General features: G+C 45.9%; 1 protein-coding gene across 4 annotated transcripts in view; it reads left to right on the top strand.

Annotated features, from left to right (window-relative positions):
* The window catches only part of LOC126293555 (plectin-like), a 210,774-nt gene that overhangs the window by 89,695 nt on the left and 95,473 nt on the right, over positions 1 to 25,606 (top strand). For all 4 annotated transcript variants that reach the window (XM_049986828.1, XM_049986830.1, XM_049986829.1 and 1 more), the window contains 4 exons: positions 6,014 to 6,199; positions 8,049 to 8,261; positions 13,844 to 14,018; positions 24,442 to 24,584. In XM_049986828.1, coding sequence (XP_049842785.1) covers positions 6,014 to 6,199; positions 8,049 to 8,261; positions 13,844 to 14,018; positions 24,442 to 24,584 — 717 coding nt within the window. The remainder of the gene's footprint in view (positions 1 to 6,013; positions 6,200 to 8,048; positions 8,262 to 13,843; positions 14,019 to 24,441; positions 24,585 to 25,606) is intronic.

The raw sequence follows: 25,606 nt of genomic DNA on the forward strand, positions 1-25,606 counted from the left end.
CGGTAGAAAAGTTTTTACGACATTTTAAAACAGAGAGCCACTACATATTCAGTAATGACACAAAAGACAGGAATGCTAGCCATCAGGTCGTAAAGCAAATTTGATTGACCAGTGGCAGTAGATTCTTTAAACAGCTTTAGCGAACGGTGCAACTCAGCATCTCCGCTATAAGACAAGAAGCAACTTCCTTATTCATAATATTCTTACATCCCGTCCTGGATTTTCCGTTGTTTGATTTTTGCCTGACGGCCTTTCTTCGATCCCAACCCAGTGCTGTTTTCCTTTGTTACTATTTTCTAATGCATCACTATTCTCTATGTCTGCCCTGCTTTCTCTTCTTTCCTGTGTTTCTCTTGTTGCCTTACAAACTGCAATGCATACTCTACTTACGAGCCACACTGCATCAACTGGCTCGGCCACACGCGACAGACGGCTACGAGACCACGTCGATTGTCGGTGCGGCATCTTATGTCCCACTTTAGTCCTACTGATATCGTTAATCCTACACCTTCAGATTGATCACTCTGCAGTAGTTTTGCAAGTTATTTCCTGCACCTTTCCGGTGCCACTCGATCTTGTATCTCGTCCTACGAACCCCTCTCCATCCCCCAATCTTTCTCTATTCTATCCCAATTTGTACCCATTAAATCCATCTCATCTGCTCTTACTTTGATCCTAGTGACTTCACATCAATTTTAGCAAGTCTTCTCCTTTCACTATCATCCATTCCCTTAGATTTCATCTTCGTTCCCCTTTTGCATCCATTTCATCCTTTCATGAATTTTCACATGTATATGGTTGTATTTTTGTGAAATTTTTCGGGTGTAATTCTACGTTATTTACGTAATTTTTTGCATTTTTTCCACCACTGTGGATCTTTCCTCTTTTCATCTGTGTCAATACAGAATATTTTCCTCATCTCTAGCCAGAACCTACTCCCATCCTCCCAATTGGTCGTACCATCAAATTACCCGTCTTTGTCTGCCACCCCTCCTTCCACAATGACCTTCACCTGTTCAGATTCCGCCAATCCTTAGCCCTCACCAATGTAGTCCTGCAAAATCGTATCAATTGTGCCCAAACCTCCTGGCAGTACCTTCTCTCCATCTGCAAAATTCTCCTGCTATGCAATCTCAAATTCCTGGAACCCATAACACACAACCGAACTCTCGCCCTGCAGGAACTTGAGCAACGTGCGCACTACCACCTGAAAAAGTTCTCCATCCTTCGCACTTCCTACTCGTACCTCTGTCTACCACCTGTACGACGACGTCCCCCGTGTCCCCTCATAGTTGACAGACCCTGTCTTGCAGACCTGCTACATTATCCCACCCTCCAATACTCCCTCCCACCACCACACACAATCCATAATCTAAACAGACCCATTATATAGTCACGAACCTTTCCTCCAGAAGCCTTAGCCACACAGAAATATCAGTCTTTTCCAAAGGCCTCAATCCCTCAACATGCAAACTAACCTTACATCTGCAGAAAGAACTGCAGTCCACCATCTAAAAACTGATGTTGTCCTTATAATCCTACCTGCAGACAAAGGCTCCACCATTGTTGTTTTGAACTGCAAGGATTACCTGGCAGAAGGACTCTACTAGCTGTCAGATACTTCCACCTACAAATCTTGCCACAGTAACCCCATTCCAGCTATTCCTCAGATCCTTAGGCCCATCCCAGAACCTCTCCCCGGAGTCCGTCTCTCTACTCACCTCCGGCACGCCTCGCACTCCTACCTTTTGTGTGCTTCCTGAGGTCCATAAACCTGACCACACAGGATGCCACATTGTCGCCGGGTACTGTGCCCCCACTGGGAGATCTTCTGGTCTCGTAGACCGACACCGTCAACCTATTACCCGGAATCTACACTCCTCCACTGACTGCACAGTTCCCGTTCCTTTACCACACGGTGTCCTGCTCGTCACTATTGATGCCACCTCCTTCTACACTAACATTCCTAATTCCCGTTGCCTTACCGCTATTGAACACTATCTTTCCCAATGCCCGAAGGTTTCCGAACCGAAACCTTCCTTCCTAGTCACCGTGACCAACTATATCCTCACCCACAATTACTTCTAGTTCGAAGCCATTACCTACAAACAAATCTGGGGTACAGCTACGGGCACACGCACGGTTTCACTCTGAGCCAACCTATTCGTGGGTGATTTTGAGGAATCCCTCCTAAACACCTAGAATCCTAAAACCCTCGCCTGGTTCAGATTCATTGTGACTTCTTTGCAATCACGATTGAGGGTGAGAACACCCTATCCGTATTCCTCCAGAACCTCACAACTACTACTCCCCCATTTGCTTAACCTAGTCCTACCCAACTCAACAAGCCACCTTCCTAGATGTTGACCTCCGCCTCAGAGATCATCCACCTCGTCGTCATCACATCAGTACCTCTGTCCGTATCAGACCCACCGACCACCGGCAACACCTTCACTTCAATAGCTGCCACTCGTTTCGTACCAACAAGTCCCTTCTGTACAGCCTAGCCACCTGTGGTCATCGCACCTGCAGTGAGGAGTGGTTCCTCTCGAAATGTACCGACTGTCTCACTGGAGCCTTCGCTGACCGTTGTCCTTCCAAACTTGTACGGAAACAATTCTCTCGTGCCTTATCCTTCCAGTCTACCACCACCTCCCAAAGTCCCACCACCTGGCCACAGAGCGGCATTTCCCTCGTAACTCGTTACCACCTATTACTGGAGCAACTGAAACTGAATTACATTCTCCACCAGTGTTTCAGCTACCTCTTGTCGTGCCCTGAAATGAGAAATGTCCTGCCCACAATCCTTTCTACCCCTCCCAAAGTGGTATTCCGCCGCCCACTGAATCTACACAGTGTACTCGTCTGTCCTTACACGACCTCTGCTCCCAATCCCTTACCTCGTCGCTCGTACGCCAGTAATTGACCGAGATACGAGACCTGTCCCCTGCGTCCTCCCACCGCCACCTAATCCAGTTCGGTCACTAACATAATCTATCCCACCAAAGACAGGGCTACCTTTGAAACCGGCCACGTGATCTACAAGGTAAGCTGCATTCCACGTGAGCACAACAACCGACGTGCCGTCTGTCCGCCCGAGTGGCCACCGACAAACTGTGGCCGAGAAATGAGTGGACTACCCTCTTACTGAGCGTGCTGCCAATCGTGATATCCTTCGTGTCAGTGACCGATTCACAGCCTGTGCCGTAGGGATCCCTTCCACCGACACCAGCTTTTCCGAATTGTGCAGGTGGGAACGTTCCGTGCAGTGCATCCTAAGTTCCTGTTACCCTCGTGGCATCGACCTTTGTTAGTTACTGTCGTCACCCATTTAGCCCCTCCCCTGTTCCCATTCCAGCACTACACAGCCGTCATTCCACCATCCACTCAAACAATGGAAAAGCCAGGATGGAATCTAAAAATATTGAGAAGGAAAGTTGCCGCTCACCATATAGCGAAGATGCTAACTCGCAGATAAGCACTCGGTCTTTTTATTTCTCTCCTTTTCTGCTACTCCACCCCCGCCTTCCATCTAAGTTCTCTGTCTGCCACCCCCACCATTCTATCCCTCGCCGTCACCACCCCAGCCTCTTCCTTACCCCCGTCCAGTCGTCACTCCCATCGTGCACTGCTGCTGCTCGCAGTGTGGTTCCTGAGACTGCAGTCGTGTTTGCGAGTTGCATTTGCACGAGTCTGTACGCACACACGTGTGAGATATCTATTTTTGACGAAGGCCTTACTGGCCGACTGTTTTGTGTGTGGCAGTGTTTCTGTTGTCGCTCTCTCTGCTATGTGGTGAGTAGCAACTTTACTTTTCATTATATTGTTACATTCCATCCTGCATTTTCCATTGTTTGATTAGTGAAAGCTCGTGTTTCTATGTGAGGGGTTCTAGACGTGTAATTTTCTCCTTGTTTTTTTAAGAAAGCCAACCATAACTTTTCTACAAATTTCAATTTTTGTGTTTGAAATATTTTATTAAAAATCATGCTTTTCTAGTAAAAACATATATTTTAGAATGTAGAAATATTAGGAGTCCAAATTCTAATAATAAAGGATTTTGTAAAGATTTGTGTTTTGAAATTTGAACGATGACTCATTAACATTCTTTGATTTGTAATATTTCCTGAATGACAGAATTTAGAAAGAAAACCAGTTCTCTATTTAGAAGAGTATTGATGGTTTCAGATGAAATAAGTATGTCCTTAAACAGTTATATGTAGAGTTGGAGTTTAAAGTGCAAATTTTGAGTATTGTATTAATAAACTGTACAGGTGTTATCCGCTGGACATAAATTATGCACTGAATACTAAACTTGTAGGAAATACTGCTTGAAAAAAAAAAAAAAATTAGATATTTCGTGCATTTTTGTTCTTTGTATTAGCTGTGCAACAGAAAAAAAAAAAATGATGCACCCTGTGACAAGTTTGTAACTGACCTAACTTGAAGTTTTCTGTGCCAAGTGGACTGGCCACCGGAGTGGATTAATGTCGTTTATGTCGAGTTTTATTGCCGGAGGACTCTGTAGGGCGTTTAAACGGGCACAAACGAAGCAGGACATCGAGCGATTGCCACAGAGGAAGTGGGGATGCTGTGTACTCGTGCGAGGCGGCATTATTGATGTATCACACACTGTAAAAGGGGTCTGTACTGCATTTATCTGTTTGGTGAGATGGCCGAATTGTACTATATACAGATTTGTGGAGGGTTTAGATGTAACAGTGGCCCGATGTCGGACTGTGGGTGAACGAGGAGGAGGACGTACTCACCGTCGAGCTGTCGGTCGGCGACCTCCGTTACAGATGATCACGGTACAGTGTTCCGAGTACGTCGTAATTGGATCCCGTCTGCACGTGCCGTCAGAGTGCGAGTGACGCCTCCCTTGACGTTCCGTGTCGACCTGCCCGATTGGTCAGAATCGGGCTGGGGAATCGCCTTCCCCCCTTGTAGACTGCTGTTAACGCCAGAACGTGGACGACTGATTACGGATAGGTTCCGTGACGGAAAAGTACGGGGCACTGATAAACGGTGTCGCACTGCATTTCGACCGCCGTTCTGCACTACTCCGGATGACCTCCACCACCGAGTAAGGTAGTTGCTGGAGGAAAATCCCTATTCATCTCATGTTTTGAAATGCACAGCGGTGTTGTTCGTAGTGTCACAGTGTGGAGAACTCAGATCACGACATTAGTGGTGGAGGGGACTCTGCCAGGATGACAGTACGTCACGGATGTTCTGTGTTCTCACGTGTTATACCTTATACGACAGTACTGCGGTGAGGTTCTTTCGACAGGTCGGTGCTCGTCTGCATGCGTCACTTTTCTGTGCGAACTGACCGCATGACGTCGAGGTAGTCCCGCGGCCTCGGAGATCGCTAGACGTGCCCCCGAAAGCGCACGTGGGTCCGGTATGTCCGTGAACTCCGTCTCGGTGCCAGTATCCGGGACTCCGCGAACTGTTTATGTCGGTCGTGCGTCAGGTCGCCTCGTGGGGGGATACGGTGGGTTTACGACACCTCCTATGACCGTACGAGAGCACGCCTCCGGGCCAGAGGGGGCACAGTGTTGTACAGGTAAATGGGCTCGTACTGCCCGAGTTGTCTGTAAATATGATTTAACTGTGTAAACACTTATGTAGCATCACATATGCTCTGAACCTGTCAAGTTTCATTTCCCTTTCTGGTTGCTTCAGGTTTCTTTTCAGGCAGTGTAGAATTTATGTCAGGAATGGTGTCAGAGGAATTGGAACCTTCCCATTGTCATACATTTCAAAACCTCAACCTTCTCTTCCATGTCCTGGTGTTTGTTGGCTCCAAAGTCTGCAAGAGGTGTCATCTCTCCCGAAATCATATATTTAAACACACACACACACACACACACACACACACACACACACACACTCTCTCTCTCTCTCTCTCTCTCTCTCTCTCTCTCTCTCTCTCTCTCTCTTGCGTGTAAGCTCCGTCTACTTCTGAGCATCATGTAACACGTATGTAGTGAGGGTCTGCCTGCAGCTCGAGACGCAGCTGGCAGCGGCGCAGGCGTCGGTGGTGGAGCTCCAGCACAAGGTGCTGCTCCTGGAGCGCAGCCGCCTGGGCGACGGCCGCGACGCGCTGCGCGAGCTGGAGGGGCGGCACCGCTCCGACGTCGACGCCCTGCGGCGCCAGCTCCACGAGTGCGATGCGCGGCTGCGGGAACAGGTTTGTAGGCCGTCTCGTGAGCCATCTCCTTCTCTCGTCAGATCGGTTTGTGGTACTGCTGTCCTGAACAGTTTTAAATAACTGCCACACTAATGTCGACATTTTGATTTTGGTCGGTGCACGTTTGTTTTCACGAAATGCATTTTCGTTTTCTTTGAACATTTCTCGGTGAGAAAAAAGGTAATTGGTAGGAATCGGAGAGCGCTGGCTGCCCGCGAGCTGGAAGTTCGTCTCCTTACGGTACTCGCCTAGCGCAGCTGGCACAGTAGTGACCAGTTTACGAGCTGTAAAGGTCAAATTTCGAAGGGCTGTGGTACTTCCCTGGTTCACTTGAAAGTAAACAAAAATAAAAGTAAGGAATAGAAAATCGCACCTTCGAGTGTATTAAAATTGTAGTGCACTGGAACACAAAGGGTGCGAGCTTCATAATAATGTACTGAATTATAAAATGCAATAAAATTTGGTATCACACGTGGCATTCTAAGCCGTAGAAGTGTTAGTGACTGTGTCAACTGCTTTGTGACTAGACCAGTTGACTGTTACCGAGATCTGTCAACTTTTCGAAGTAGGTCGTAAATGTTCGTAGTTAATTACTGAAGTTTCTAAAAGGGTGGAGTAGCTCACACATGTAGTAAAATCTACAAAACCGTCTACGGAAATAAAGCGAAATAATAAATTACACGGCCGCTGAATATCGGTACGTAGCCTGCTGTGTTCTGCTGTTCGAAAGTACCCGTATAACGAGGTTTCACTCGTCCGTGTGACGTCTCGGGCACTGTTGGAGCTGCTATTCCTCTGTAGTGCACACTGCCAGAATAAACTTCTCGACGGGCAGGTACTGCAAACACGGTATGGCATTTTTCATCGTCCCGGTTCGCAGATACGCTGCTTTCGTCTGTCTCGTGATACGTATGTGTGAATAAAACGCTAAATTATCTGTGTCGGTACAAATATTACTTTTTGTAGAGTCAGTTCGAAAAATGCTCGGGTGACCTGTCACTTCACTGGAGTGGTATGTTATAGTATAAGCCTTGATACCACGATGGCCAAAATAACAATAAACGTCAGTGGCGTGTACTGGTTGTTTGCCTGGTGCGAATGATAAAGTGCCTCTATTTTTTGATGCAATACTCTTTTAAGCTGTGACACTTTGCCTGATATTTTTCCTCTTTATAGATTCTGCTCAGAGTGTTCCGTCAGTCTATTTTTTAAAACGACTGCGCGCTACACTATACTGCACTTTGTATGAGTTTGGTCTGTGCTTCTCTGTACGGTTTCCGGTTAGCAACTGCAGATGCTGATATTTCAAACAAAAAGCAGTTATTGGAATACTACGCGGTAAACTGTAAATTAGTAGCCTTTATAATTGCATACCACTGATTTTACCAATGATTTTGTTCTGAACTTTTCTGTAGAAAGCTGTCATATGATTTGAAGTTTATTTTGAGATCAGATATTAGTAACTGAATGTACTGCAAATGGAATGGTGATTGCACAAGTTGATCTGCCATTTATTTCCTGGGATAAGTAATGTATCTCTATATTGAAAAGTACTGTACATTCCAGAATTTTGTAATGAATGATTATCCAATACTGTTCTAATTGGAAACTAGTGGTTCTTTATTTGCAGTGAAGTTGTTGCCACTCTCTTAGCTGCACATACTCCTTAGCAATGCGGAGACTCTTTGGGGTATTTTCAGCTTCTGTGCTCCTCGCACCTTTGAAACGTGAAGGGACGTGAACATTGTCAGTAACGGGACTGTGTGATTTGCCAACATATTCATAAAATTCAGTCTTTACAGTCTGTTCAGAGCCGGATATTTGCAAGGACGGGTGACGTGTGGCACAGGAAAAAGAGGCGGCAGAGCGCGAGGGCCGGTTGCGGGAGCAGAACCGCGAGCAGGAGCGGCTGCTGGTGGAGAAGGGCGAGGCGGTGGCGGCGCTGGCGCGGCAGCTGGAGGAGGCGCAGCGCGGGCTGGGGCGTGCCGGGGCGCTGCGCGCCGAGGCGGAGGAGGCGCGGCGCGACGCGCGGCGGGCGGCGCAGCAGCTGGAGGCCACGCAGGTGGGTCGCTGCGCCTGCGTGAACACGATTACGGAGGCAAGTAGGTGGACAGAGCTCGGCCATGTTTGTCGTTTGGCATTGCGTGTGCTGAAGGTGTGCAGATTGTCACTACTCTGTTTATGAGATGTGTATTGTTCCCATCTAGAATTATAATTTCTAGGCAGTTTGTGGATCTGTAATTTTCTCGGGTGTCTTATGGACACGTCTTACACCTGTACGTGACTATATTAATGCTGCACTGCATTTTAGCTGATGTACTGTATTCGTGTGCCTTTAAATGACTTCCCTAACTATATCTCTAGGTCCCCTCTGGCATTTTTGAAGTGTGGTGAGCTCGTCTGCAATGTTACCCAGTGTTGCAGCAAGAAAGGTAAGTTGTCGAACTTGTGATACGAATCGTCATTATCCTGGCCGTTGTGTACAACTGCCTTTTAACGACGAGAGCGATGATTGTAATAGTGACTTAACCTTAATGACATTATTCCGTATTACTTATTGGACGTTTTTCTATTACACATATGATCTAACTTTGATTGTGCCAACTTTTTCCAGTCACTGACCCCCTGAGAACGAAATGAATTGACACTTATAATTTCGTCCGTAACTACAGGAGCAGCGACGGCAGGAGGGGAGGGGTCGGTCGGCAGGGCAGTGTGACTTTGATCGTGGACTAGTCATTGAATATCACCTGTGTGGCAGCTCCACCGGGGACATTTCAATCCTTCCAAAGCTGCCGAGATTTGATTGTAAATTAGAAACACAGAGGAACGACCACAACTAAACCGGGACCGTGCGGACCTCGTATACTGAGAGACGGGGACGGTCGAGCGTTGCGGAGGACGTTTGTAAAAAAACTGCACGAGATTGGTAGACGGAATCACTCCCGAGTGACTGTGGAGAGAGGGAAAACAGTCAGATTTGACGCTCGAGCAGCTCCTCGTGAGCCACGTATTTCTGTAGTCAGTGTTCGTATCCTGTGGCAATCTGTCGGGACGGTTCGGGTTTTGCGAAAGCCCGGAGGACGTTACCTGCCCTCACGGGGAGTTGAGTGCCGAAGTACGGAGGAGGTGGTGTTACGGTAAGGAGGTTCTTTTTGAGGTTAGGTTATGGTCCTCTTACTGCACTCCGGAAAGCACCAGTTGCGGAAGGATACGGACGTCGGTACGGTGTGCTGGCACTAGAATGCTTGCTGCCGTAAAGAACCACCTGTAAGGGGTCGGATTGTGGACAGTAACATTCTGAAATGTTTTTCTTCTCGTCAGTGTAGAGTTTTATGTAGTTGCCAGCTCACTTCTCGTCGTCGAAACCGAGTTGGAACATTTCACAAAATCTGTCACCCGATGTAACGTCTGACGTATTTACCTTTTTTTTTTAATCTGGTTGGCGTAATCGATTCTCTCGTCGTGGAAGTACCGCCAAATGGTGCCTGTGAAATTCCGTCTGTAGCCGTGGAAAGGCTCGACTTCTTCACGTTCTGCAGTTGTTGTCGAAGCCAAAGAAGAACTATTTGTATCGCGAGAAAGCACGTCCACTACTTTCCTTTACAAACATGTGTTTTCTCGAATGGGTGTAAAGATAATTAGCATAACTCACAAATTAGAGTAGAACACAACTTTTATATGACACATACCTCAGAGCATTGATGTCACTGACCAGATTACAATATATTTCCTCAGTCACAAAATCGTATCGTCTTCATTTCGACTCTCGGAGAGTGCAGTCGCTCCGTGACGGTCGAGCCACTGCCGAGCCGTGACATCAATATGTGAAAGGAGTCACCCGCGGCAGTTGAAACGTTTATTTGTTGCCCTCTCTTGCCACTTTGCCACTTTCTCGTATTCCACATCTCCCGTTTAATGTCTGTATCTACAAAAAGAGACACCTGTGTGCAATATATATTTTGTGACTCGCTATCTACTTAATATTATTCTGTCACAATTGTCTTTCCCCGTACTGCAGTGTGAAATGTCATTTGCCTAAATGGCACGTAACACTTCACTTCGTGAAATACGGAGTGCCCTGCCCAGACACTCGACCCGAACCTAACGGAACGCCTCGGAGACGGGGCAGAATGTCGTCTCGGCTCGAGACTGTAGCACCCGGCTTCACTACCTCCTCCGGTTCCGGTTCTCGAGGGAGGACAAACTGCTGTTCCTCGCCAGACATTCGGACACTCAGTTGAAAGTGTTCCCTGCAGAGCTGGAGCCGACATAAAGGCAAACAGTGGGAAACGCCGCACCAGTGCCCACTTGTAGCTTCTTGATACATCTGGTCAGGTAGCGTGCGCACTCACTCAGCCACTCAGTTCGTATGCCTGACACACTGCTGAATTCACTACTGGTACAACATTTTCTGATGTTGACTTGTATTTCCAGGTGGCCTTTTGGCAACAGTAATGGAATCGTTAACATAATGTGTGAATTTAAGTGAGGAGTGATGTAAGAAGCATACTATAGTACAGTATCATACATTTTTCCATTGTTATTTGCAAATTTGTCATAATAATAGTAATAATAATAATAATAATAATAATAATAATAATAATCAAAGGGATCATAACGATAAGAAGAAAAACTTCACATATCAGTTCTCTTTGCTACTGAACTGTTGTTTTTGGACAGTTTTGATTTCAACAGGATGACTTTTGATTATGTTCTAATTTACAAGTTTTTCTTCAAAAAAGTATTGTAGCCTACTTCATTTGATTGTATTTGTTAGCTAACTCCTTCCATGGTTTTTGGTTCTGATAAGCTTGCTGCTGCTATATTTGAAGATTGTTTTTTATATCAAATAAGTATTCAGCCGAGATAACTAATAAATTGTGAGACGGGAATGCCAACTAGTACTTACTTTTGAGGGACGAAAAGTGCAAAACTGCTGATGTACAACTTGCTGTACTCCTGATTGACTAATCCGGGACGCAGTTGCAGGTTGCCTTTCTAATAGCTTTCACGGGTAACAAAAATCGGTTTTCAAAAATTCACACATTTATTGACGAAATATAAAAATTTAAAGTGCTGTCATAATCTTGGTGAAGGTGTGTACAGTGGAGGCAAAAGCCGACAGGAAGTGATGAGGAGTGGGGATTGCCCAAAGAATTCTGGGTTAGAACGTGTGTGAGGCAGTGTGATGCCATTTCACCGTTGCTTTTTAATATGGTCCCAGAGGAAGTAATGTGGGAAATGGAAAGAGAAGGCAAAGTGATGAAGCTAAATGGAAGAACACATTAATATGGGTATGCAGACAGCATTGCAGCGGTAGCATAGTAGGAGATGGCAGACGTTATGAGGGATTTAGCAAATAAACCGAGTAAGATTAGACTGAGGATTAATGAGGAGAAGATTCAAATGATAGAAGTATCCGGAGAAGTTCCCAAGCATGGCCCATTACAGGTAGGATGATGTAACAAAACAAAAGTCGAAAAATTTAAATATCTTGGCACTTGGTTCAACGGGCATAATAACCTAAATGAGAAATTGATCAATGTGTTCTCAATGGGTCTAAAACTTATTCCAGTCTGAAGTAGATAATGTTTTCAAAAAATCTGCCAATTATGACCAAACTTAAAGTTATAGTGCAGTGTATTGTGAATATTGTTATGTGGGACACAAACATTAACCAGTAGAATGAATGAATGAATGAATGACGGACGGGAGGAAGGAAGGAAGGAAAAGCACGAGAAAGATATTTGGACCAGTCCACGGAGAGAACCCGTGGAGGATTAGAAAGAACCAGGAACTGTACAACCTGACGAAACCAGCGAATGTTGTACTCCCCCCTTCGGTCACCACTGTCCGTCGACATCTATTCACGGTAAACCTGCTCGTCGCACCTAGGCCCTGTCTGGCTGACCTTTCCAATTTATGACTCCAAAACTCCCTCTTAATGCCCCACAAAATACAGAACCTGATCAATCCCGAAATGCAGTTGTTAAGTTTTTCACCAAAAAGCTCAGTCCCACAGAAGTTTCCGTCGTATTCAAAGGCCTCACTGCTACCCACACACGCAAAGTTTAATTGTGTTTGATTGTCAGAGACCTACTCTACTTTTCCCTACAGTAGAAACACTTCTTTCCCACCAAACCCTCTATTCAAAGATAACCTAATACCTACATTGAACCTCGCATCTCCCAGTCTATGCCTCCATCTAGCTGTGACACCTCCCTCTGGTCACCTTCCAGGAATTCCTTTTCTCCTACTTGGCCTCACCATCCTTCCCCAAGTCCGTTGCTAAGAACACTAAACTTCCAGCAGAAAACCTCAAAACAGATACTGACCTGATCGTCACCCCAGAAATGTCTCCACTACTGTCGTGATGGACCGCTGTGATTACATGACAGAAGGCTTCTGTCAACTGTCTGACTGCTCCACCTACAAAGTCTGCCATACTGATACCATCCCAGAAGTCCAACATAAGCTCAGTCCCTACTGAAATCTTTAGCCTCATTCCTGAACCTGTCCCTCAGAGTCCAGCTCCCTCGTGACCCCAGTGAAAACGGGCACACCCACCTTTAACATGAAATCGAGAAACCCAACAATCGTGGATGCCCCATTGTAGCTGGTTATTGTGCTTCTACTGAAAGTATTTCTGACCTTGTCGACCGACATCTCCAACCGACTGTCCGAAACTTAACCTTTCACATTAAAGATACCAACCATTTCAGGAAATTTTCCTAGCCTCCTAAAACTCCTAAGCCACATAGTTCACTTCCTAGCTTCACGATCTGGACTCTGGGTCAGGAAACCCAATCATCATTCCTTCGCAACCTGAAAATCTCTCCCATTCACTTTACCCGGTTCTCTTCAACCCGGCACGTAATCTTCCCGGACATCGGGTTCCTCCTTTCCGAAGGCTTCTGTCCACGTTAAACCCACCGACCACCGAAAGCGGTCACCCCTCCCACACCAAAACGTCCCTCTCGTACAGCCTGGCCGACGGGGCGGTGTATCTGCAGTGACGGGCACACTCTTCTCCAGTACGTCGAAGCTCTCTCCGAGGCCCTCACAGACGACGCCCCAAACCTAGTCCGTAAAGAGATCGCCCGGGCCGTGTCCTTGCACACCCCTAATCCCCCCCCACTACTCCCGTCAGTCAGTTACAAACGACTGCCCCTCTCTCGTCACCCAATATCACCCCGACTTCAACTGAATGGTATCCTCCGTCACGGCTTCGATTACCTGTCGCCGTGCCCTGAAATAATGGACATTCTACGTAAGATCCTGCCCCCCCTCCCCCTTCCCCCTCTTAAAGCAGTGTCCGGTCACCCACGTGGCCCACCCGACATCCTAGTCCGCCACTTCCGTCCCGACGCCTCGCCACACGGATCTCCGCGGAAGACCCATTTGCGAGACCTGCCCGATTCGCCCACCCGGCAGTTCCTAAATGTCACGAGGCGTGCACAGTGGCAGCAGACGGTCCACTTAGTCACCGCTCGTGTCGCTAGTGTCACTCCAGCTGCCGTACGGTAATGACTTTCACAGCCGTGAGGCACTGCGCTCGTACGCGTTAAACTGCGGTACCATTTAGCGCAGCTGCCGCGTGCCGACTTGTAGGATATTGAGACGGTCGTGTGCCGGTTGCAGCGAGAGCTGGAGCAGCTGAAGTCGGAGCTGAAGCAGTACGAGGTGCTGGACTCGCTGGGCCTCCTGTCGGCCGGAGGTGACTCCGCGGTGGACAGGGGAGTGCGCGACAGCAGAGGCGGCCCCGGCGGCGGCTTCCATGCCGAGCTGCGGCGCGAGTTGCAGCGCAGCCTCGCAGGTCCGTGTCGGCTCTCTTTTATTATAACTTTGAAATACTTTCCTCGTAACTGTGTATATTTGGCTGAAAGTTTGACAATTCTAAGTAAAGAACAGGGTACTGTATTCAAGTGTAAAGCTTTTTACTTGTTGATCAAAACTTCGTAATTATTACGTCAGATGTGACTATCATATATAATATATTCAGCGTTCAGTGCTATCAGTGAATAATATTTGCAGCCAATGTGTTTGCAGAATGTATACACCCAGGGACAACTGGGAAATCTGGGGAAAAATGGAATAAGCCCTAGAATTTTTCGTTGTTCTACTTTTCAGTTAAATTTTTGTTATTTTGACTGGTAAGAACTGATATACTAATAAAGAACATTTCTTTACCCCAATTTACTGTGAAATAATAGTGCAGCAATAAAATATAAATGAGAGAATAGTACCAAAGTAAAACTTGCATTTACAACAACAAAACACAGTGCACACAAAAACATCTGCCTACAGAAAGACTGTCCGATACTTTGTAACAATAATTTGCGTATCGTGTGTCTTTCTCCCGAACCTCGTTTCGATGAATGTGAAATTGCAACTGTCTACATTTCTAACGTGCACACGAAAATTTGTGAATGGTAATTTGAGAAGCACTGCTTTCAAAGTAAATTTTCTTTTAAGCAAGAAACATTATGTTATGTGTGATGATCACAGGGCATTACACTCTCATTCAAAATTTATGGCGAAGGCTCAGAAGACTACCCATCTGTCCCATTATTTTAAATTTTACTGGCAGATATGTGTCAGATATACTTTAGTGGGTAACGTCCATTAAGAGAGACCGACAAGTTTCGATCTTAGTTTTTCATATTTATATTAGTTCTTTCATAGATTACAAATTAAGCAATAATGATAGCAAAAAGAATAATTACGATTCAAAAACAAAGTGTGAAGTTAGTCCTCGAGCAGTTTCACACATAATTGACTTTTCTACTGAAAAGTAGAGTGCTCGACGGAACATTTATTCGGCCAGGTAGTCCACGAAATGTTCGTTACACGGCAGTGAAATTTTTAATCGTGTTTGTCAGAAATATACAACTGCTGCAGTTTAAGCTGTGCACTTAGGGTCGTGCCTAACCACACCCTCAAGGATGGGCGCGGAGGGGGCAGGGAGGGCAGGAAAACAGGAAAATGTTGGTAACCAATATTATGTGTGAAAGATTTGCTTTTCTTGTTGCTATACTGCATGTATATTAATTTACACAATTAACTTTTTCTATTTGTGTGCTTGTGCCACATAATAATGATGTTGCCACTAACTGACTACATCACGTGTCCTATGTCCTGAATATCTGCCGTCATTGGCTGGCAAGTTTTACATTCTGAGGGAAAGTATATTGTCATTTAATACAATAAAAACTGTGCTTTCACTAGGGGCATAGTGTATTCGTATTTTCACTGGGAAAAAGTGTTTTTTCATCGAAGAAAAAGTGTGTTTTTAAACAGGAAATCTGGGAAAACTCTAACAATTTTTCATTCTTGTCCGCATATATGCCATGTATTTAGTATTTTAACTTCCTGTAATTCCAGTTATTTCAGGTTGAAACGTGTCATCGATTTAAGGTTTTCGAAATAAAGAAACACTGAATTTCTTTATTTTTTCATTAAATATTGTCACATTGATGTTTATTTGATGTTTGTTCCATTAATAAATTTCTCTTTGGCTGTATACAAAATGCACATTATTAGAGTTCCTAGCAGATTAAAACTGGATGCCAGACCGAGACTCAGACTTGGGACCCCGGTCTTCATGGGCAAGTGCCGTACCGACTCAGCTACCCGAGCACGACTCGTGACACGCCTCCACAGCTTCAGTTCTACCACTACCACTACCTCATCTCTTCTACCCTCCGAACTTCGCAGGAGCTCTCGCGCGAACCTCGCAGAACTAGCACTCGTGGAATGAAGGATATTACAGCTCGTGGGACATTTCCGTAATCAGTCGGTAGAGCACTCGCCCTCGAAAGGAAGACGTACAGAGTTCGAGTCTCGATCTGGCAGGCAGTTTCAATGTGCCAGGAAGTTTTGTATTGTTATACACTCCACTGCAAAGTGCAAAATTTCATTCTACGCGTTAGAGTTCGAACAGATAGAGTCTGTTAGTGACAGACTCTCAGTTGAGATCGAACAAGTTCGATTGCAGGCTCGATTACAAAGCCTTCGATTTCAATTATGTTTATCACAGTAAAGTGGAATAATTATACGATTGCGTGGGGTCCGTTCTTTCGGTCACGTTCGAAAGAACAGACAGCGTGCAAAATATGCAGCTGTGCAACGTCTGCAGTGGCACACGGAGCAGAGGCAGTGGAGACGAGTGAAAATCTGCACCAGACTGGGATTTGTACCCGGGAGCTACCGCATAATGGGCAGGTGCAGCATCTGAGACAGAGCACCGCCTGTCTGCACTCCCTGTCCGTTGTACTCCTGTTTGCTGTCCAGAGATTCCCACAGGTCGTGCATATTTGTGCATTCTCACTGAAGAAGGTGGATCAGTTGCTCAGCTAGGCTTCCGGATTATACGAATGGGCCATATCTGTTCTTTCAGACGTGTCCTGCTGTATCTGACAGCAGTGATCTCCTTTCAATTTACACATAAGAACAGACACTGTGCATTCGTATAATTTATAGGCCTAGATGGGCGACGGATCCACCTTCTTCAGTGTGAATGCCCAAATATGTCTGACCACCTGTCGGAATGTCAGAGTAGTGAACGGGAGCGTAAGGGACGGAGACTGCGGACAGGTGGCACTCGGCAGGAGTGAGGATCGGCCGTGAGGCGTTTCGAGACAGTCCGTGCAGTTGCGATAACTCCGTGTCTCGAGTAGTGCAGTGGATACCTGCCCGGTAAGCGGGAGATCCCGGGTTCAAATCCCGGGCCGATACACATTTACACTTGCCGCCACCGATTCCACTCGGTGTCCTGCAGCAGCTGATAGCAGTGATTCCCCTCAAATTCACATATAAAGTGGAATAGGGCTCACGACAGTGCGACACTGCCGTCGTTAGCAGTCACCGTAACGTCGTGGCAACGGGTACCGTAGAGCACCGGATAGTGGGGAATGTGAGAGGTGATGTGGTCCTCGGAAATGCCAGCAATTACAAAATACTGGACAAATGGAGACATTATTATGTCGAGCAGGTGACACGCGCAGTAGAATAATACCGAATTGATTGCGAGAGGTGTTTGCGACTGTGCCATCCGAAGATGTGTACGGTAGTAGAATATCCGTCAGAACGTGACACAAAATTGCCTTGTCGAGAGAGCTAACAGTTCCTGGGGTAGCGTAATTAAAGACGCGGTAGAGATCAAAATACTGATGATATCCTCAGTAGTGACAGTTGTCAGCAGCTGAACACAGTGTGGAACCTGGCCGTCAGGAGGTTACGTTGGACTCTGGAGATGCGAGGCAGAAATGCCGTCTCAAATGTCGACGTCAGAGCAGGTGTCGCAGACTGCGTACAGACGGAGTTGGCAGCGAAATGACAGTCGGCTAGCGCTTGAGAAACGGTGCCGAAAGCAGACGGAATTACAGTGACTTGTCACAGCCGGAATAGTGAGTCGTATTGCTGCGAGACTGTCCGGTTCTGTGTTGGAAGTGTGTCCGGTTGCCTACAGTGACTACAATAGTGGTAGAGTATAGAAAAGACAGACTGACCAGTGCAGTATCAGTTTGTTGCCGAGAACGGCATTATTTCACTGCTGTGACTCTCAGTCGGAGGTGAACTGTTTGCTGTGCACCTCTAGTGGCTGACACTGTCAGTCATCGTAGCGACAGCAGTCCGTGTTGGAGGGTTCACTCTGTCTTATACCTGTCTGGATTTCTTCAGTGTCTCTCTGTTTATAACGAAAATTTCAGCCCCGTGACGTAATGACATTCTGATCTGATCTGTTTCTGTGTCACAATTTTGTGTACTTCGAGATGCATTTTTTGTTTCCCGACATACCCCCCCCCCCCCCCTTAGAACCATGGATCTTGCTGTTACTGGGGAGGCTTGCGTGGCTCAACGATACAGATAGCCGTACCGTAGGTGCAACCACAATGGAGGGGTATCTGTTGAGAGGCCAGACAAACGTGTGGTTCCTGAAGAGGGGCAGCAGCATTTTCAATAGTTGCAGGGGCAACAGTCTGGATGATTGGCTGATCTGGCCTTGTAAGACTAACCAAAATGGCCTTGCTGTTCTGGTACTGCGAACGGCTGAAAGCGAGGGGAAACTATACCCCTAATTTTTCCCGAGGGCATGCAGCTTTACTGTACGATTAAATGATGGTGGCGTCCTCTTGGGTAAAATATTCCAGAGGTCAAATAGTCCTCCATTGGGTTCTCCAGGTGGGAACTACTCAAGAGGATGTCGTTATCAGAAGAAAGAAAAGTGGCGTTCTATGGATTGGAGTGTGGAATGTCAGATCCCTTAATCGGGCAGGTAGGTTAGAAAATTTAAAAAGGGAAATGGATAGATTAAAGCTAGATATAGTGGGAATTATTGAAGTTCGGTGGCAGGAGGAACGAGACTTTTGGTCAGGTGTTTGCAGGGTTACAAATACAAAATCAAATAGGGGTAATGCAGGAGTAGGTTTAATAATGAGTAAAAAAAATAGGAGTGCGGGTAAGCTACTACAAACAGCATAGTGAACGCATTATTGTGGCCAAGATAGAAACAAAGCCCACGCCTACTACAGTAGTACAAGTTTATATGCCAACTAGCTCTGCAGATGATGAAGAAATTGAGGAAATGTTTGATGAGACAAAAGAAATTATTTAGGTAGTGAAGGGAGATGAAAATTTAATAGTCATGGGTGACGGGAATTCAAGAGTAGGAAAAGGAAGAGAAGGAAACATAGTAGGTGAATATGGATTGGGGCTAAGAAATGAAAGAGGAAGCCGCCTGGTTGAAATCTGCGCAGAGCATAACTTAATCATAGCTAACACTTGGCTTAAGAATCATGAATGAAGGTTGTATACATGGAAGAACACTGGAGATACTATATGATGGTAAGGCAGAGATTTAGGAACCAGGTTTTAAATTGTAAGACATTTCCAGGGGCAGATGTGGACTCTGACCACAATCTATTGGTTCTGAACTGTAGATTAAAACTGAAGAAACTGCAAGAAGGTGGGAATTTAAGGAGATGGGACCTGGATAAACTGAAAGAACCAAAGGTTGTACAGAGTTTCAGGGATAGCATAAGGTAACAATTGACAGGAATGGGGGAAAGAAATACAGTAGAAGTAGAATGAGTAGCTTTGAGGGTTGAAATAGTGAAGGCAGTAGAGGATCAAATAGGTAAAAAGACGAGGACTGGTAGAAACCCTTGGGTAACAGAAGAAATATTGAATTTAATTGATGAAAGGAGAAAATATAAAAATGCAGTAAATGAAGCAGCCAAAAAGGAATACAAACGTCTCAAAAATGATATTGACAGGCAGTGCGAAATGACTAAGCAGGGATGGCTAGAGGACAAATGTAAGGATGTAGAGGCTCATCTCACTAGGGGTAAGATAGATACTGCCTACAGGAAAATTAAAGACCTTTGGAGAAAGGAGAACCACTTGTATGAATATCAAGAGCTTTGATGGAAACCCAGTTCTAAGCAAAGAAGGGAAAGCAGAAAGGTGGAAGGAGTATATAGACGGTCTATACAAGGGCAATGTACTTGAGGACAATATTATGGAAATGGAAGAGGATGTAGATGAAGATGAAATGGGAGATATGATATTGCGTGGAGAGTTTGACGGAGCACTGAAAGACCTGAGTCGAAACAAGGCCCTGGGAGTAGACAACATTCCATTAGAACTACTGACGGCCTTGGAAGAGCCAGTCCTGACAAAACTCTTCCATCTGGTGAGCAAGATGTACGAGACAGGTGAAATACCCTCAGACCTCAAGAAGAATATAATAATTCCAATCCCAAAGAAAGCAGGTGTTGACAGATGTGAAAATTACCAAACTATCAGTTTAATAAGTCACAGCTGCAAAATACTAACATGAATTCTTTACAGACGAATGGAAAGACTGGTAGAAGCCGAACTCGGGGAAGATCACTTTGGATTTCGTAGAAATATTGGAACATGTGAGGCAGTACTGATCCTATGACTTATCTTAGAAGCTAGATTAACCAAAGGCAAACCTACGTTTGTAGTATTTGTAGAGAAAGCTTTTGACAATGTTGATTGGAATACTCTTTCAAATTCTGAGGGTGGCAGGGGTAAAATACAGGGAGCGAAAGTCTATTTACAATTTGTACAGAAACCAGATGGCAGTTATTAGTCGAGGGGCATGAAAGGGGAGCAGCCTATCCCCAATGTTATTCGATATGTATATTGAGCAAGCAATAAAGGAAACAAAAGAAAAGTTCGGAGTAGGTATTAAAATCTGTGGAGAAGAAATAAAAACTATGAGGTTTTGTCGATGACATTGTAATTCTGTCAGAGACAGCAAAGGACTTGAAAGAGCAGTTGAACGGAATGGACAGTGTCTTGAAAGGAGGGTATAAGATGAACATCAACAAAAGCAAAACGAGGGTAATGGAATGTAGTCGAATTAAATCGGGTGTTGCTGAGGGAATTAGATTAGGAAATGAAACACTTAAAGTAGTAATGGAGTTTTGCTATTTGGGGACCAAAATAACTGATGATGGTCGAAGTAGAGAGGATATAAAATGTAGACTGGCAATGGCAAGGAAAGCATTTCTGAAGAAGAGAAATTTGTTAACATTGAGTATAGATTTAAGTGTCAGGAAAAAGGTATTTGTATGGAGTGTAGCTATGTATGGAAGGGAAACATAGACGATAAATAGTTTGGACAAGAAGAGAACAGAGACTTTCGAAATGTGGTGCTACAGAAGAATGCTGAAGATTAGATAGGTAAATCACATAACTAATGAGGAGGTATAGAACAGAATTGGAGAGAAGAGAAATTTGTGTCACAACTTCACAAGGAGAAGGGATCAGTTGGTAGGACATGTTCTGAGGCATCAAGGGATCACAAATTTAGTATTGGAGGGCAGCGCGGAGGGTAAAAATTGTAGAGGGAGACCAAGAGATGAATACACTAAACAGATTCAGATGGATGTAGGTTGCAGTAGGTACTGGGAGATAAAGAAGTTTGCACAGGATAGAGTAGCAAGGAGAACTGCATCAAACCAGTCTCAGAACTGAAGACCACAACAACATACCTTTCGTAAGGCTGATGTTAGTTTACATTTTGTGGCAACATATTTTGTAACTAGTCTTTTCCACCTCAGTCTCCCAAGTTGTTTTGCCTATATACTTGAACCTAGAAATCCTATAGATGTTCTCGTGATTAATTTTTAGAATTTCTTTGCCTCCTTTTTGCCATGCACATATTTTGTTTTTTCAAGTGTTTTTTGGAGACCTATTATTTCTGCTTTTTCCTTATTTGTTTTTGTGCTGTTCGTATGTCGTGACATATGCTTGGCAGGTCATCTGCAAAGCTGAGCAGTCAGTTCTTTTTAATTTGATTGGTTCATCAATTTTAAGCTTTGAATGTAGTTTTTACCATTCTTGTTTTATCTTGTCTAAGGCAGAGTTGAAATGTACGGGGGTGGACCGTAACCTTGTCTCACACCTCTTTTAGTTTCAAAATGTTCCAAAGTTTCTACCGTAACTTTAGATTAGTTTTTATACTGTTTACTGTTTCACTAATAACTGTAGTAGTTTTGAGGTAAAGACCTTGTTCTTAAAAATTGGGGAAAGAGAATTACAGTCCAGAATTCAAACAATGGAAAATCCAGAATAGTAGATAACAATATTATGAGAAGGAAAGTTACAACTAAATGTAGTGGAGATGCTGAGTCGCCGATAGACACGAGAAAAGAATCTCTCAATTAAAGCTTTCAGCTATTAAGGCCTTCATGCCAAACATGACATCCTACATTTCAGTGACTGCTTCACACCCTGTACGATACGGATTCTTCGCACCGACACAAGCTTTTCTGTATTGCGCAGGTGGGAACAGTCCCTGCAATACATCTTACGTTCCCGGTAACCCTCCCGGCCTTGACCTTCGTCCGTCTTTGTCCTCACCCATCCGGCCCCTTCCCCGTTCCCATTCCAGCACTGCAGAGCCGTCATTTCACCACCGAACCCAGTGTTTTTATTTTTCTCATTTTGCACTACTTCCTCCACTCCCTCCACACCCCTCCCTCCCCCCTCCCCTCCCTCCCCCTCCCCTCCCCTCCCCTCCCTCCTCCTCCCCTCCCCATCCTCCTCCTTTCCCCCACTCGGTCACCACTCCCCCCTTGCACAGGTGCTGCTGCTCACAGTGGGGTTTCAGTTGCCCGAGACTGTAGTCGTGTTTGCGAGTTCAATTTGTGTGGGTGTGCACGTGCATGTATTGTTGATGCAGGCCTCAATGGCCGATAGCATTAATTTTGAGTCTTTTTGTTGTGCTTATCTGTGTCTCAGCATCTCCACTATATGGTGTGTGGCAACTTTCTTTGTCATAATACAATTACAGTCCACAGTGTTGCTTAAATTTTTGAAAATCTACAAAATTGCAAAATAGTTTCTTATTATAAATTTGGGACTGAAATCTACTCAGTATTGGTCAATTTTGGGTTCAGCTTGTTTTTGTGCTCAGACCAGGAGACTGAGAGATAGAATTTTCTAAATGACAAGGAGGAAAAATTGTTATTATCAGTTCTCTCTTTCTTCATTTGTACTGGGTCTATCACAGCAGTTTTCCAGAACCTTCTCAGTTACCTCGATGTTTTGCAATTTCAGTGTAAATTTTTGAGGTTTTTGGACCAATTTACTTTGCTAGTTCTGCAACTGTTCCATCTTCAGCAGATGTCTTTCAGTTTGCTTAGCATTTTTTTCTCCGCACGATGATTGTGAATACGTATCAGTTTTTACGGAATTTCTGGTGGAAATCTTTCTATGTGCTAATGGTATGTAGGGGTTTTGATCAATAAACTTGATAGCTGCAAATGAATGGTTCAGCACAGACGTGGCCTCACACTCTGCTGGAAGGCATTGCAGAATTTGTGAGCAGCCTCACAAAAGACCAAGAAGACCAGCTCCAGAGCTGTGTGAGCAGAGAGAGTGACAGAGAGGGGGAGGAAAGTGTTCAGTGGGGGAGGGGGTAGGGGAGGCGGTTCAGAGTTGTTTATGGACTCAAATGGGTTCTAGGAACCACAGCAGAGTGTATGCGTTTGTAAAGTAGTCTAACTTGCTACACCAGTTTCATTTCTTTCGTGACAAACGTCAAACACATTTTCTGATTGTGTGGATGACTGTCCTAGTAAACTGCTCACCAGTTAATGAGGAATATATCAGTTTCGGTAAAACTTTGCTCTCGATAAGTTTTGCAGAACAGTTCACGAATGTAATTAACTTACTGTGCTGTAATGGACTGTAGAAAACTGATGACACTGAATAGTAAAATTAATTATTAAATGAACGAGGTGAACATGTACCTATCTTTCACCACGAAAATCCACTCGTACCATTTTGAAATTCAGGCTCTACATTGACACCGTGCGGTGACAGCGAGTGCCGCGAAGTACCACGTTTACTGCACCGATTGACATCGGCAGTCGACTACAGGAGCCGTTACCGAACGCTCCGTACGCTCCACTCCACTCCGCTCCGTGCACGGCTCCCCGTTGCCTCGCCTCGACAGGGACACGAGGCCACTCCCGGGAACGGCTCCCGCAATTCGGAACAGGTCTGCCGTCCCTGCCGCCGAGTACCGGTCGCGCTGCGCCAGGAGCGCGGAAGTTGAGTGTAGAGCGGGAGTTGCCGCTCCCTCTGTACTGTCCCCCCTCGTCTGCATCTTCTGTCACTGTGGTGTTCTACGTGTTCGTCTATTTGCATCTGTGACCGGCTGCCGTGTTAGTGTCCGCACTACACCAGTGTAAAAGTAAACGAAAATTCAGAATAATCGCGGCGTCGACTGCACCCGCGTCACGTCTGTCGCCGGGAAGACGGTGCGCGGCAGGGTAGAAGTGACGCGGAGAGAGGGGTGAGGAGAGGACCGGTTGTCACTCTCTGCCTTTTCTCGTATCGATACTGTTCCTTTTTTTGTAAAAGATTCTCACTACGGTAACGGGAAGCAGTCGAACGGAAGTCGATCTGTCACGTCGGCGCAGTACGACGTCCGTACCGGTCGCTCTCGGAGTGCACCCGTTCGGTACGAATCGCACTCGTTCGAGGAGCGCGACCGTTCGGCTCGTCCGCTGCCGGTGTGGCTACGAGAGTGGTGCTCCGACACGTGTGACTGACGGTGGCTGTAGAAGTCGATTGAAATTTTTTTGTTACCGATCACAATTTGACGCTTCCCCGTATCTGTGTAGTCGAGCTGTCAGACAGTGTCCCGGAGTGCTCGTGCAGGCTGTAGAGACGGTCGGTGTGTCGGGCAGGCCAGAAGGCGAAGCGGGAGGAGATCCGGCGGCTGCAGGAGCAGCTGAGGGAGCGGGACCGGCAGCTGTGCGAGCGCGACCGTCAGGTGGCGGCGCTGCAGCGCCAGCAGGAGCTCTACCTGCAGGAGGCCGGCAAGTTCAAGGTCAGTGCTCTCCGGCTCTCTCCACTTAATTTTGTGTCTCCGTAAGCTGCCAACTTCTTGTAGGTAATAGGCCTGCACACTCGTACAGTCGAGACTGCTCGTACTTGTATTTGTTTCGGCAAAATTGTCTGTCGTACTGGTACGTAAATTTGTATACACCACAGTGGTAAAAAGTACTTTTGTTTCAATTATTCTTTTCAATATCAATTGTTTTCTTTAATATCAAATGTATTCTTATATGCTCAAAATTTACACTCTACATACTGTCTGATTGTAATGACTGTAGAGAGCGTACGGCCAGTTTGGGTTATTACGAGTAACTCCTAGAAACGTGCCCGCATCTCGTGGTCGTGTGGTAGCGTTCACGCTTCACACGCCCGGGTTCCCGGGTTCGATTTCCGGCGGGGTCAGGGATTTTCTCTGCCTCGTGGTGGCTGGGTGTTGTGTGATGTCCTTAGGTTACTTAGGTTTAAGTAGTTCTAAGTTCTAGGGGACTGATGACTGTAGATGTTAAGTCCCATAGTGCTCAGAGCCATTTGAACCATTTTGAACCTCGAAACGTAAAATTTTCTCTCGTGCACGTAGCTGCAACTGAGGTGCGGGTGTAGGTTCCCAGCAGGAGTTCTCGCAGTGCCCGAGTGTAGACTGTCTTTCCGGTAAAAGACGGGGTAAGCTTTTGGGTGTCTGCGGAGTACCCGTGACACTAGCTAGCTGACGGAGAGGCGCGAGGGGAGAGGGGAGCAGAGGATGGCACGGTTGCTGCGAGGCGGAGCGGGCAGTCTCTCCTGCCGTCGCTGTCCGTCCGGTATTAACCGCCATTTGCTCCCCTCAGTATTCCTGTATTTCACAGACACTTGGGCCAACAGACTCCCCCCTATCTGGCGTACACGAGCCGCCGTTTCCGCTGTACTGTCAGAATGTAGTCGTAAGTTTATTTTACTTGTCTCGTGTGTCGCAAACCGCCTCCTTCCCGTGCCCTCCCCCGTCCTCGATGCGGGCTGCCTCCGTACCGGGGGACCTGG

The sequence above is a fragment of the Schistocerca gregaria genome, chromosome 10 (genome assembly GCF_023897955.1).
Source record: "Schistocerca gregaria isolate iqSchGreg1 chromosome 10, iqSchGreg1.2, whole genome shotgun sequence".
NCBI classification, from domain to species: Eukaryota; Metazoa; Arthropoda; class Insecta; order Orthoptera; family Acrididae; genus Schistocerca; species Schistocerca gregaria.